We start from the raw sequence: 15627 nt of genomic DNA on the forward strand, positions 1-15627 counted from the left end.
ATGTTACTATCACATAAATATTAATTTGACCCAACTCAGAAATTTTTTATCATATTCTTTTTCTTTGAAGGCTCTGTACATGTTTTTCTACTGCCTTAAAATAGTGTATTGGTAAAGTGTTGTTATTACTTCTTTACAGAAATAAATGTTTTTGGCCATTAGTTTTAGAAGATGTTTTGCTGAAACACAGGTTTATTATACAATTATTTTTTCCATTGATACTTATACATTTTACTGAAAAACATGGATGTGGAGTATTTTCTTTTCCTCCTTCTCCTCACTGCCTCATATTCTTTTTGTACTGAAAAAACTTTGTTCTCTTAAATCACACTCTGCTCCCTTAGTTCTTCAAGAATCCATACTATCCAGGGTTTGCGTCCAACAGTCAACCCCTTTACCTGTTATCTTCTGTTAACATAATTTTCAGATGGCCTTGCTTCTATATTTACAGAGAGTTTCTCATGTTTAGCCTGTGCCTTGCTAATCCATTTTACTATATTTTCAAGGCTGCAATTTTCTGTTGCCAGTGTGGTTTTTAATTTGGTGATCTTGAATTTCATATGCACATAGCCTTTACTTACCCTGTCCTGGGCCTACTTACAGCCTCATCTGCTGTTAGTTTATACCTGCATTATCTTCTTGTGCATGATCAAGTACATGGTTCAGATATATACTTTTTAAAATGTTCTCCTGTTGTTTCTTATAGCATGAAATCTACCTCAGCAGAAGACCTTTCCTATATGTCTTTAGCTGATTGCTTTTCCTTTTCTATGTGGCAGTGTTTTTAATAGGCCATATATATGGAATGGTCTCTGTTTATGCCATCCATGTAAAAAAGAATTCATGCTGGCCAAAGACTGAACTATGTTCCAGAATCTTGGGTAACCTTAGGCTCTCTCAGTGACCAAGGCAGGGCTCTACAGAGGCCCAGGAACCCACCCAGTTCCAGAGTGGACAAAGCCATTCAGTATGTTGTGGGTTGGGAGACCTTGGTGAGGGTGACATAAGTACAATGGTGAGGAATATCACCACTGAAGATTTACCCATGTTCAGTCTTAGAGAGTCCACTCCCTCTCACATTAACAACACAAGATCAGTCATTTCTGTTGCAGTATCAAAACTGAAACATCCTGGCTGAACAGACTGGAGGAAGCAAAAACAAAACAGTATTTTTCTATGCTCTGTGCTGCTAGCTGGTCCATCCTCACCAAGGGACAATCACTAGGACTGCCCCTTGCCCATGGTAGCATGCCAGTTCCTAATGGCTTTTCAGCAGCTCCACAGCCTATTCTTTCCACCCTCATCAGGCCAGCTCTCATTACTCCAGACTGTGGGCATCTGTGGCAAAGAGCATCCTGCTTACCTCCCATGCCAATTCTTTCCCCGTAGAAATGGGTGTCTGCTAGTCTTCAGTGCCTTCCTCATTTGGCTCCATGGAAGTGAATTTGGCAGAAATCCTTCTAATTTCTGGTATATGGTGACTCCTTATCTTTAGTTTCTGGTACTGTGATGGAGTCTGCTATCTGTATAGAATAAGGTTAATTTAGTGAGACATGGGTAGGCAGGATCCAAGGCCTCTCTCTATTCTTCCAATGCCATCTTGCCTTAAAGCTCACCTAATTTCCTCTTGTAATGTGGCTCTTTTAGGCATAGACTGAACATCCTCATTGAACACTCTATCATTTCAATTATAAATTGTTCTCCATATACAGTGGATACATGTGCCTCCCTTTTCCCCTTCTTTCCCAGCCAAGTAGTGACTCAACAAAGAGGGTTAGGAATCCCTTGAATTAAGATATTAAAGTGTAAAAGTGAATGAGAATTTTATGAGATCACTGTATGTAAATATTATTAAGATTAATAATTGGGCTGTAGGTACTAGAGCACAATAGGTGATTATACTCCTTGCTTGTTTCCTAAATCAAATACAGCCGTAAGCCACTCCTGCTTCCCTGTATTCGGGCTCCCCCAGGTCTCCTGCCCTACCCGTGGTGGAATGGCCTGGTCCTTGGTCCCTGGTGGTTCCCATGGTTACTGATGCTCTTCCTGATGGGGAACCATGGCTGGAGTGACACCATCTGTCAAATACTGCTCTCATGATGGGCCACACAGATGTCCCTCAAGGTGTTGTTCTCACTAACTGTAAGCTTAGCCACATGCTGCTGTTTTGAGGCCACAGGCTTAATGATCAGTCACCAGAGATAAGCCGAGTACAAATTCTCTGCCAGCCTCATGGAAGGTTTCCTAAGGAAGGTGGAGTGGTTGTGCTTTTCTATTGTATTGAACAAATATTTATTGACAGTTGCATATGACCAAGGCACTGTGAAAAGATTTGAGGATTTAAAGCCGAGTATCAGTGTCTGTTGTCAAAAATTTATAATCTTGGCGGGGTGGAAGTGAGATACATATAAGCATAATTATTAATATTATAGATCAGAATTTGATAACTACCCTAGGAGATGGTACAAAGGAAGAATATTGTAAGTACGTCTTCCAAAATGTGGTTTGTGTCTACTTGAATCCAGCTCTGCCAGTTCCACCCTGGTCCACGCCACCATCCTCTCTTGCCAGGAGAACTTAGGAGCTTCCCAACTGGTCCTTCCACCCATGCTTGTAGTCCCCACAGCATCTCCTTCACACAACAGCCTCTGTGATATCATCGATACTTGTAAAAATCAAATCAGAACCTACTCCTCTGCCTCCAGCACTTCAGTGGCTTCTCATCGTATTTAGAATAAAGTCCAAACTCCTGACTTTAGCATAAAAGGCAGTATATGACCTGGCTCTGCCTGTCTTTCCCATCTTCCCTCTCACCAGTTCCCCTCACCCTAGCATTTCCAGGCCTGGGGCTTTTCCCACCCCATGCCTGGGCCCTTCTCATTCTTCAGATAGAACGAAAACAGGGCCTCCTCATAGAGGGCTCCCATGCCTTCCCTGCAGACCTCCCAACCAATATTTTCTCTCCTAACACCCTCTCCTTTTTCTTTAAGGAACTTACCACATTTATGATCACCTCTACCTGTTTGCTTGTCTCTCCCCACCTGGCTATGAGGTCCGTGAGGGCAAGAACCACACCTGGCTTGTTTACTACTGTACACCTATGAGCCTGACACTCACCAGGTGCACAGCCTATATTTCTTTAGCTGATTAAGACTGCCTGAGTCCCTAAAGGTGGAGAAGAGCCTCAGAGGATGAATCAGGGACATAAGAAAGGGTGTCTGAGCAAAAGTAATGGCAAAAGCAGAGTTGCCAAAGGAGAGGTTACACGACATTTTTGTGGATGAAAGCAGATCAGTGTGTCCAGAACATAACACACAATTTACCTGTGGTGGTTTTGAAAACTTCCCTGGAATATTGTGCATCTTTTAAGTTTTTAACCTGTTCTTTATTTTTTCATTGGGGTAGGGTTTATTAAGGGTATTGAATCGATAGAAAGTTTATTTCTAATCCTGGTTCATCTTCCCCACTGACAACAAGTTTCAAAACCACAGAGAACATGACCTTGTGTAGGTCTCCATTATCACAGGGCTCTGGCAGGGATAATGAGTGGATGTTTTTTGAAAGTGCCTCTGTCGTTATTTGTATTCCTGGACTTCTACACAATGTCCCATCCGTTACTTAATCTCTTCTCTTTCCTGTTTTAATCAAAACTTTCAATTGAAAAAAAATTTGATTTGAATAATGAAAGGCTGTTTTATTCTGGAGACATATTCCTGTGAAGTTTTGATTTAGGGAAGTCCAGCCCAGCCCAGCCCTGACTCTCTCTTTCCTGGCTCTGGACCCATGCTGTATTCCAGCTGAGATGTTTATATGATGCACAGAGCAGCTCCTCCCTGCCTAGGACTAGTGATTGAAATCTCCATAGCTGAAACTTGGCTGTTGGCTATAGTTATTATGCAACTCTGAATATTTCCCTTTTGTTTCTGTCAATAATATAAAATTCTCAGTTTTCCTTTCAGAGCTCACTCTTCAAATATACTTAAATTAGTTCCACTACTATTTTGTAATAACCAAGTTAAATTATTTCATTTGGTTCTGATTATATACCTTTCTAAAAGACAAGAAAATTTAGTGGCTGTGAAATAGCATTGTTCAGACTGCCCATGAACAGCTGAATGTGGCTAAAGGCACAAAGGCCCCTCTATAGGCCTTTTGTTGTCTTTAAGCAGATTACTCACCATGCCCTGATTGAAATAGCAAATACAGCAAGAAAGACAGCAAAAGTGATGGTAAGAGGCAGCACGTGCTGATGGTGAGGTGATTCAGGACAATTAGGAGATGCCTGCACTCCCTCTAATATTTGATTTCCAATATTAAGAGAGACTCACAACTCACCTGATTCAAATAGTGGCCATATACCAAAGTGTACATATCCAGAGCAAACAGGAATATCTGCAGTTTCATCAGCCACAGTGCCCTGAATAGTTGAATTATAGAGATAGGCCTCTGACAGTTATTTTGCTGTAGTGTAATTGAAACTTCCGGAGAACGTGTTTCTTAAGAGAGGACACCATGAAGGCCATCATCTCAAGGACTGGAGGTGAGGACAGGGTACCACCATGGAAGGGAAATGATTTGAAGAGTAGACCAGGGCCTCTACAGTCACATTTGGCTACATCACTATTTTCGCCATGGTTGGTCCTCAGAGAGAATCACAGTTAAACTGGGGGACCCGAGTGAGTAGTTAGAGAAAACTTGACAGAAGAGGGGCAGGTAAGTTCATATGTTCCAAGGACTTCAGCACATAGTAGGATCCCAAAAACACCCAATGACACATTAAGTGCATGAGATGGGCACTTTGAAGGTACCGCCACAGAAAAAATAAAATGCAGGGGTTCCTAAGCCACCACTGCATGATTTCCTAATATAGGGAAAATGTGTATGTATTTGTTTGTGATCACTGCTCCTAGAACCATGTTTGGTACAGAGGAGGAAGTACCTTGGTCTGTGTGGAGGCAGCGCAGTTAGGAAAGATTTTTAGAGAAGGTAATATCGGATTAAGGTTTTAAGAAATGAACAGAATTATAGAATTTACCAAGCAGACAAGGAATAGTAGAGGGTTAACCAGGGAAATGGTATGTATTAAGGCCAAGAACAACCCCTAGAATTTGGGAAGCCATTTTGTGTGGCTACAGCATGCTGTATTTGTTTCCTGTGGCTGCTGTAACAAATTACCAAATTTAATGGCTCAAACAACACAAATTGATTATTTTATCGTTCTAGAGGTCAAAAGTATGACATGGGTCTCACTGAACCAAAAATCAAGGTATTGGCAGGCTGTGTTCCCTCCGGAGGCTCTATGGGAGAATCTGTTCCTTACTTCTCCAGCTTCTAGAATTCACCTGCATTCCTTGGCTTCTGGCCCTTTCGTCCATCTTCAAAGCCAGCAGTGTAGCATCTCACCTTTCTCTCTCACTCTGACCTTCTGCCTCCTCCTCCCTCGTGTAAAGGACAGTTGTGATCACTTTGGGCCTACCCAGATAATCCAGGATTACCTCCTTACAGTAAGTCAGCTGATTAGCAACCTCAATCTCATCTGCTTCCCTAGTCCCCCCATCTTTGTAAGATGTAACAGAACATATTCCCAGGCCCCTTGGACATCTTTGAGAACCATTATTCTGCCCATGACACATGCAATACAAGATGTTCAGGGTGATGGAGAAGAGAAAAGCTTGCCTGACCCTTCAATCTGAGATGGAAAAGATCATCATCCATAAGTGGCCTATAATCTGGTGTCTTCTTTAAATGGGGAATTTGGGGTTCTGGAGATTTTCCTAAGGTATAATTGAGTGTGTTTCAGTTAACTATTGCTACGTAACAAATCACCCTAAAATCCTGTGGCTTAAAATGATGATTTTCTATTTCTCATGATAGCTGTAGATTATCTGGGTGATCCTTGGCTCATTTCACCTAGGCTCCCTCATAAAGCTGTGTTCAGCTGGAATGCTGGCTGGGCTTGAAGATCCAACATGGCCTCACACTAGGCAGTACACGGTGAGGCCATCAGCAGGGTGGCCTCAGTTGTTCTCAGTGTGAATTCTCATCCTGTTCTAGGCTAAGCTCACTGCCTTAGATGACAGTGTCAGGACTGTATCACCCAACAGCATGGAGCTGCAGGGTCTCTGGAGGCCATGACTCTGGAACTCCCACAGCATTGCCACCATCTTTTGAGTTGAGCCAAGTGGTCCCAGACTAGCTGAAATTCAAGAAGAAGGGAAAGAGATCCCATCTCCCAGTGGGAGTTGTTGCAGTGGCCATATTTCATCTATCAGAGGCTATAAAGATAGGAGTTTTTGCTCTGAGAATAAGATTTTTAAATTTGAGGTTTCAGAGGTAAAATGTTTCTGGATGACAGCAATATCCAACACATGACCAAAGGGTCAGTGGCTCCAATAGTGTGTGGCAAAGATCACTGGCATTAAAGGAGGTGAAGAAACGGTGAGGCAAGGGTGTGGGGTGCATCATCCCATGGGATTCAACAAGAAGGCTGAGTCGGCAGTTAGTGTGGAGGAGGGCCCTGAGTCCAGGAGACACCAGTAACAATGGCTTAGGCAGATGTGAGACAATCAAGCAGATGGGGTCATGGGACAGCCAAGAGGTCATGCTCACAGCCTCTGGATGGTGCACCAGCCACCCTGTCCCTCCTCACCGAGTCCTGCACTTCCCAGTCTCCACATTGTCTCATTGACTTGCCTGTTTTTAAATAACTGACTGCTTCAGACTTCCAGAGTGTGCAGGGTAGATCCTTCAGCATTTTAACTATCAGCACCCATGTCCTGAGATTCAGTCAAAGTAGGAAATACAGTTCAAGTCAGTTTTGAGTAAGAAGATTACAAAGCTACTATAGTAACAGGCTAACAAAGGCTATTCTTTCTGGTGTTTGTTGTTTATACTTTCCTTGTCTCCTCAGATATATGTCTAAAGGCAGAAGGGTATCTGCAAAGGTCAGCAGGATTCATGGTGGCAAAATTTATTAACAGTGTTAAATGAATAGTATTTATTGCTCTCACTCTTGGTAAGTAAAAAATCAGAAACCAGATAGTCATTATCCATATGGCCCTAAGAGCTCATTCAACCATACTAGTGCAAGATATGAATAGATTAGGGTCCAAAACAAGTAAAGAAGGATAAAATAGCATGGTTTTATAATTACTACCATAATTTATGTTTACTTATTTATGTGTAGCAGATGAATAATTGATTCACAAAAATATACTTGTAGCATGAGTTTACATCCTTGGCTGTGACTTCATACTCTTAAAATGTCTTTGAGATGACCACAGATTTCTACTCAAAAGAAAATATTTTCAATATCTAGAAATCCAGAAAACCTTTCCAGGAAATTCTGTCTAAAGTAAGTGATCTTGGGTATGAGTATTTAATTCTTCCCTGCCTTTTACTGTACATGTTGTCCCTTGCACAAGGCTTGGCACCTCTGGTAGCAGTCACTTGGGGTGCAAGCAGATTGCCAGACATTCAAGGACCTGCGGAGGTTATTCTCCCCTTTGACACAGAAATCCCTCCTAGGACTATGTATGAGATATGTCTGTAAGTAAGTAGAGTAGTGATATTTTTTGTAATCATAGCCTTAATGTACAGCGAGGAGGGCTTTTGTCCTCCTCAAAGTAGTCTTCTGTGAAAGCTGTACAGCTATTCTGCCAGTGTTGCCATGATCCATATTATTTGGGGGACTCCTCTTGGAGAGAAGGAGCTGGTTTGCAAGCCAACAAGAACCCAATTCCCTATTTTTTTTTCTGTCATCTCTCAGTGTTGACTAAATCCAAACATTCCCCCAAATTTTAGGGAATTGGTTCTTTATGACTTTTACCTGTCTAAAAAAGTAAAATAAAATTCACTCTCAGGAAAGTAAAGTTTTCCCTGCTTAGGACGTTTAAAATAATGTACCTCCAGCTCCAGAGTTGTAAGGCTCCAATGGAACCTGTTTTTCTGACAGAGGCTGCCCCGTGGTGGTATCACCAGAACTCACCGAGTTCCTTATCAGTAATAACATGACCATTTTTGTTCCAGAATCTAGAAATGCCCCTAAAAAAATTTTTAGACTCCTTTTCCAACTCTGTTCTTAATTAGTCAACTCTATCCTCCTCCCAACCCAGACCTTTCTCTGCCTTCTTTACAAATGTCAGCTATGTTCCTTTTTGTATTTATGTTCTTTGTTTCTCAATAAATTGCCCTTTAGTTGTTTTACTAAAATTCATCCTTTTTATAGAAGTCTGTGATTGTTCAGTTTATGATTTTGTATATAATGCTGATCCTCCATCTGATTCACCTTTGTTGTCATCTAAAGGTGTTCATCATCAGCATCATGATTGTAATTTTTGAAGTCATCAGTGTGTCAGGTACTGTACCAGGGACTGAAGCAGCAGTGCACCTAATCCTCAGCACCCTTAGGAGATGGGTACTGAAATTCCCACTTAACAGATGAGGACACTGAGGCTCAGATACTACAGATCACTTGACCAAAGTCAAACAACTGGGAAATGGGGAGAGTAGGATTCAAACTCACATCCATCTAAGGCAGGGGTTTCTCGCCTCAGCCCTTTAAAATTTGGAGCTGGGTGATTCCTTGCTGCAGGGGGGTCCTGTGCTTGGTAGTCCATTTAGCAGCATCTCCGGCCTCTATCCACGATCAGCTAGTAGCACTCCCCTGACCCCACTGTGACACCCAAAAATATTCCCAGACATTGCCGAACATTCTCTGGTGGGTATCTAAGAGCCACTGATCCAATGCCAAAGTCATGCTTTTGCCACGTTTTACTATTAAATAGGAAACTAATAAAACCATAGACTTTCAAGACCAGATTCTAAAGAGATCAGTTTTAGGAGTCACCACAGCTGGTTGATTATCAGAATTAGAGATTTTCTTAAAGACTCTTTCCTACCCAAGACCTACAGAATCAGCACTGGCCAGGTAGGGGACAGATATCTGTCTATTTTAAGCATCTCCATGGTGTAGAACACAGATCAGACCCTAACCTCCTCACACACCTACCTGTTCTTTGGATCACTCCACCCCATTCCTGCCAAACAGTTCTCTAGCCTTGGGTTTAACATTTTCTTGTGATGCCGTTACAGGAGATAATTCCGTGTTCAGATGGCCCTCATTCTACTTAATATTCTTCCTCCTCTCTCCTTCTCTATTCTTAATCTCATAGTATCCAAATTACCATTTCTCTCAAATTAGTTGAACTAGACAGTTGAGTTCTAATTACAGATTAAGCCCTACTCTGAACAGTTTCTTTACTGTCATGACCATTAAAACCATTATCGACTCTTTAAAGATGACCATCTAACCAGTTTTCTCAGTTCAACAATAGACTTCCCCAAAAGGACGATTACATTTCACTAAAGTCTTAAAGTCCTACATGGTTGGTTACCCATCCAGCTGCTCCCACGAATCAGTCGGCTGTGCAGTTTGTGGAGGGTCCTGTCCCTGGAAAGCAGAGCTGGCAGGAGCTTATCCACTTCCTCTTGACACCTCACTCAGCAACCCTCCTTAAACCATTTTTGGTGGTTTCTGGGAGATTCCAAAGGTAGCTCCTCGTCCTGGTAAAGTTATTCTTTGCCACATGCTTCAGACTTTGTGATGAAAACACAGAGAGGATTTTTTAAATATTGTTTCATGGTGCTCCTCTGTGAACATCTTTTATGAATTTGGTATAAATGATTAAATATAAATATAATTAATTTTATTAATGTATCAAAATTCAGGCTTAGAGTTGACTCTTTAAAGTTGGGTAGTCCTTTCTGCTTCACTTTTGATTCTCCTCTAAGTCACCAGGATAGTTAGGAACCTATAGCAAACTGCTCTTAAAGGAGAGATATTGGACCATTGGAGTATTGTGATGGTATGGATACTTGTATTGCTAAGGAATTCATGTCCCAATGTCTGAAGTTAAACTGGCAGGAAACCAGTCTCTTTATGGTGGGTCAACATAAGTAGCTAGTTAGCTATAAATGTGTGCCAGCAGTCCTGACTTGCCTGCATGGATTTCCAGTAGGCAGGTTGTGTTTAAAGAAAATCAAGGAGAAAATAACATGTTAACCAGAATAACCCATTTTGGGGTCAAAATAACAATCCTGTGTTTTTGTACTTGTGTGAGATATAAAAAGAAAGCTTCAGTTTCACTTAGGCTTAGTATGGACTTCCAAACTTCTTGCTTATGCTTGGGCACCTCCAAAGAAGTGACTGGACAAAGGGAAGCTGCCTGAGCCCCTCACGTCTTTGATTGCTCTGGAAAGTGCAGTGTCTTTAACGTGGTGTCCACTCTCTTACAGAGTTTTATAAATGGACACTGACATGGACTACGAAAGACCCAACGTTGAAACCATCAAGTGTGTGGTCGTGGGAGACAACGCTGTTGGGAAGACACGTCTGATCTGTGCCAGAGCATGTAATACGACCCTAACACAGTATCAGCTACTGGCCACCCACGTACCAACCGTGTGGGCGATTGACCAGTACCGGGTCTGCCAGGAGGTAAGATGTAGCATTTCTTTCGAATCCTAAGAGCATATGATTGCTATTGCCAGTTTCATCTTAAAAAGGGGGGAGGAGTAATTTGTACATTCAAAATAAAACTAACCTTTTTAGTGCCACAAAAGAATGCAAAGACGAAATGCAAACCTGGGGGTATAGCTATAGTATCCCGAGCAAGGAGGGCTTTGAGTCATGTGATTCCAGGGAGAGAATTAGGACTTAGCTTAAGTCCTTTAGATGGAATAAGAAAACCAAATACAAGTGAGTGCAGTGGGCACGGAGGGGTGCTGACCTTGACATTCTTCTCCGGGGAGCCTCTGAAGGACCCTGAGCATGGATGCTGTCTCTCCTACAGGTCTTGGAGCGTTCCCGGGATGTTGTTGATGAAGTGAGCGTTTCTCTCAGGCTTTGGGATACTTTTGGTGATCATCACAAAGACAGGCGGTTTGCATATGGCAGGTAAACCAAGACTGGTACAGTGTGGTTTGAGCTTGAGTACAATTTCCTCTCCAAAACCCACAGCTGCTTCATAAATCAACAAAACCCACATCATATGGCTTTAAAATGTTGGTTCTGCACTGTGTCTAAGAAAAGAAAAAAAGGCATTGTTTCCTGATGTCAAAAGAAGCAGTCTACCTTGCCATTGGTTCCTCCCAAAAACCCTTTATTTTAAACAACCAGTGCTGTTTAAACTGGGACATTTGCTAGAGGAAGATTTTGTTGTGCCCTCCAGCCATGGGCCTGCTTTGATGGCTGTTTTCCTGAATAATACTTTATTTGCTTTCTGTTAGGAAGTTTTAGTGACTTTAGCACTTGGCCACCCCACTTTAGGAGGTCTCTTTGGTCTTTTCATGATCATGTTAGCGGAGTCTGATGTTATCTGCTTTTGGCTTTGTTATCTGAAAAGACTATTGTTAATTGAAGGCCATTTTTAGAAAGAAAGAAAAATATCTCTGAAGTCCTTCACAAGGCACATTTCCAAGATGAAATGAAGCACTATTGTCTATTTTCATTAAAAATCCCTTGAAAACAGACTCCAAGAAGGGACTAGCATTTACCAAAGGGGAGGGGTTGGGGAGGGTGGGTAGGGAGAGAGGGAAAAGGGGATTGAGGGGCATTATGATTGGCACACATGGTGTGGGGTGTCACAGAGACAGTGTAACACAGAGAAGGCAAGTAGTGACTCTGTGGCATCTTACTATGCTGAGGACAGTGACTGCAATGGGGTATGGGGAGGACTTGATAATATAGGTGAATGTAGTAACCACAATGTTGCTCATGTGAAATCTTCATAAGAGTGTATATAAATGATACTTTAAAAAAATGTTAATTAAAAAAAAATCCAGTGAAAATCCAAAAGAGGGAAAAATCCCGTTAAATCCTTCTAGTAAATCTAGAAGGATATTAATATGACTAGGAACATAGTTAAAGCACCTTAAAATATTTAGCAACTTACTGTCACCATAACTGAAAGTCTCTCTCAGTGGGTGTATTACAGCTATCAAAATCCAGGTAAAGAGATTTTCTTACTCCTTACTTATAAATTAATGCACTTATCACGAATCAGTCTCACGAATCAGTTGTCCCTTCACATCAAACACCATGTTCCCTCACAGGATTGGATTAGTTAGATACTCCAAGTACATGAGTTACTCCTTGGTACTGAGATAAGCATTTCTGAAAATACCTGCATTTCTTCAAGCCAGTAGCTCTCTTCAGTCTCTGGACAGACTTGTACTGGCATTTATCCAAGTGGTCTAAAATCTGAATAAACTGCTGGAAGGGTTTGTCCTAGTCCAGCAAAGAAGGTCACATACTGAAAGAATCTGTGATTTAGACAGGTTTGTTCACCGGGACTCAGAAAGAGACATATGGAAGTAAAGCACTGATTTTAATGCCCCTTAGTAGCAAAGGCTTTTGAAGTTAATATCCAGCATCAGAGGTGCCTTGGATTTCATGTTTTATAGTTTTTTTTCTTTCTGTGATGTTTTTAATTCTTATCTTAGTTGCCATTTTGGTTTTTTCTTCTGTCCAGTCATTCCACAAACACAAAAATGACAATAAATGAACCTGCTTATAAGTACTATAAAGTCAGATTTGTAATATGTATGGTTTTAAGGAAGCATAATAAAATGATGACTTTAGGCAAAGTAAAGATAGAATGCAATACATGTCAAAGGTGTTTTGTACCCTTACTTCTAAAGAAGTGTTGTGAAAATGATGGGCCTAAAGATGAGCTTACTGAGGTATCTGTGTTTAACTTTGATAGGCTATCTCAGTAGCTCAGTGGTTTATTGCCACTTGAAGTTTATGCATTTGAAATAATGAATTTTAAGTTGGCCCCGTAATGTAAAACTTGTGTTTTGGTAATATATGAGCTGCTTCATTACTATGTGAGATTCCCACTTAGGATTGATTTAATGGTGCAACAGCCTTCATAGATCTAGTATTGACAGGTATCTACAATGAGCTTCATCCAGCTTCCTGATTTATCTGGAGTTGTTTTACAACATGCCTTGCCTGTACTTGTTCACTCCAAACAAAAATAAGCTCTCTTTCATGTGATTCCATCAGTTCTAAGTGCATTGTTCTGCTCTCTTGTCTGTAATGTTTGGTTCTATCAGCTGTAACCCATTCCCCTTTTGATGGAAACAGGATGTGCTCTCCAAGCCAAGTCTGATTCTCCAAGTGACATAGGGGGCTTCAGGAAATACTCCGGTGTTTCTGGCTGAGCTCTCCGTGGGCCTCCCTTTATGTGCATATTTGTTTGTACCTGGTATTTCGTCTGTCTTTCCTGATTCTCCACAGCCTCCAAGCATCCTGCCAAAGCCCCCACCTCTTTGGTAAAGAACAAAAGCCAGAGCCGTCCTGTCTTGGACTCCAGCATCTTTCTGTAAATGCTAAATGTATAATACTATATTGATGTAGCACCAAGAAATTACATTAAGTCCTATAGTAGTAGGAGTTCCTTTTATTCAGCTGTAGGGCTCTGACCACTGCAATTCATTGCTGGGCAGGAGCTGTTTAACTTCTTATGACCTTTATTTTTAGCTTCATATCATTCATGAAGGAGGAAATTCCTAATTACAGTGTCTGATAATCAGTTTGGTTCGCAAACCTGTTTTTTGGCTGATGTTTTTGCTATACTTGGTGTGAATTACAAGTCAGTGAAATGTGATGTCAGCCTTGGGAATGTATTTAGAATCTTTTTTAAATAATTCATTTTATTCTTGTGATGACAGTGAGAGAAAACAGATTCATACCAAAATGCCTTAGACCTCACATTCACTTCCCTCTGCTTCTTAGCACCAAGTTAGTTAATAAGTTGCCCCCTCAAACATTTTGGGGCATGGACAAGCTCAGCTTGTAGAGTGGTTCCCGTAGGCCAAGGTGGTGTCAGCCGCTAACTTGAAGTTGCAATTTTCCTAGCATTGTATAAATATCACCAGAATGCCATCGCTCTCCTCATAATTTAAAGGCAACTACTCAACCCATCCTTTAGCCAACTAGAATAATAGTTCCAATTTATCAAAGGCCTATAATGTGCCATTCAAAATATTAGGTGCTTTGCCAATGTTACTTTAGTTAATCCTTTCACCAGCCCTAGGAGGCAGAGATTATCTCCGTGTTATTAAGTAGAGAGTTGAGTCCTTTTACTACCATAACTTGCCATATAGTGAGTTTCAGAGGCATATTCACACCCAGCTCTGACTCCCAGCTCCCACTCTTGCTCTTGTGCCAGGCTACCTCACCCTGATTTTAAACAAGCTGCCACTGAAAACCACCCCTCACTGATGAGCAAACATATTTGCTCTTCCACATTTGTGCAAATGCTGAGAAGTAGAAGAGATCCCAAAAGGTCATCTGGTTGACCCCTTTTATTCAGAACAGAATATCATCCATCCAAGAAGTGTTGACAGGAGTCCTAGTCAATGGAAATGAAAGCGTCAGGGTCCTAACACCCCACACATTTGCCATCTGTGAAACCCTCTCTGGTACAGAGTGAATGACTCCAACTCTGGGAGCCTTTCTTCCCACCACCTACTTTCTGTCCACTTCGGATGAACTTTTGAAGTGCTTTTCTGCATCTTTTGAAATGTGAAGAACAAAACTGTACATAGTAACCATGACTGTGATCAGCTGCTCTTTTTCAACACAAAAAGAGCCTCTTTTTAAAGGGGTATCAACCAACGAAAGAGTTTTTCCTGAAACTATCCTAAGAATGAAATGTGCACACTTAGGTATCTGACACTGAAAGTGTGGGCAGGTAGGATGGACTCTGCCTCTCAACAGGACATCTGGGCCCCTCACCCTTCTCCTGTAGTCACACCACGTAGAAACAACTACAAACTTGATTGTTTCCTTTCCTTCACAACTTCCATCGTTAATCTGCGTCAGGGTCTGATAACCTTCAAACACTTATTAAAGCCTATGGTGCCGGAGGAGATGATAACAACAACTGCGGTTTAATCAGGGCTCCCTGTGAGCCAGGCCTATGCTCAGTGCTCTGCGTATCTTGTCCCTCCATTCTTGTGGTGACCCTGCAAAGTAGGTTCATTTCACAGTTGAGCAAACAGGCACAGGAAGGCATCAAGGTCAGTCAGCAAGGAAAGAATGGGACTGAACTTTTCCTATTAGTTCTGTCTGACTCGAAAGCCTGTTTCTTCCCTTTCCACCATGCGTTTGTGGCTGATGATAATGATTGATGACAAACTTACTTTAAATTTATTCCTGGTCCAGTCTAATTCTTATACTGTTCTATGTGGACACTGAAGACGAGCATTCACCATCTATTACCATCTCTAATATTCTACTCTTCCTCTTAAGTTCCTTAATACCTAGCTAATAACTTAATTCTTTATTCCAGGAGTGGCTAAACATGAGTCCTTTCACTTTCAGCAAATGATACATCTCAGTGAACTTTTTGATAATGAGTAGGAATCTTGAGTACTTTATATGACATGTTTTCTCCCCAAAAATTCAACTTAAACATGCAGAACCACTGTATTTGCCCTTTACACCCAACAGTTTCTGGGCATATTTCAGTCCAGTTGTAACTCATTTATTACATAGATTATTCTTGCACATGGATTTTTTTCAAATGTTGTTAGCTCCTATGAGAAGTACAG

At 41.3% G+C, this 15627-nt stretch overlaps 1 protein-coding gene across 7 annotated transcripts in view; it reads left to right on the plus strand.

Moving 5' to 3' along the window:
• Nucleotides 1–15627, plus strand: part of RHOBTB1 (Rho related BTB domain containing 1) — a 111151-nt gene that overhangs the window by 63374 nt on the left and 32150 nt on the right. For all 7 annotated transcript variants that reach the window (XR_012133235.1, XM_073241004.1, XM_017672495.3 and 4 more), the window contains 2 exons: nucleotides 10297–10498; nucleotides 10854–10957. Coding sequence is in view for 6 of the 7 variants with exons in the window: in XM_073241004.1 (XP_073097105.1) it covers nucleotides 10307–10498; nucleotides 10854–10957 (296 nt within the window). In the remaining variant the exon portion in view is untranslated. The remainder of the gene's footprint in view (nucleotides 1–10296; nucleotides 10499–10853; nucleotides 10958–15627) is intronic.

Source organism: Manis javanica, chromosome 7 (genome assembly GCF_040802235.1).
Source record: "Manis javanica isolate MJ-LG chromosome 7, MJ_LKY, whole genome shotgun sequence".
In the NCBI taxonomy this organism is placed as follows: Eukaryota; Metazoa; Chordata; class Mammalia; order Pholidota; family Manidae; genus Manis; species Manis javanica.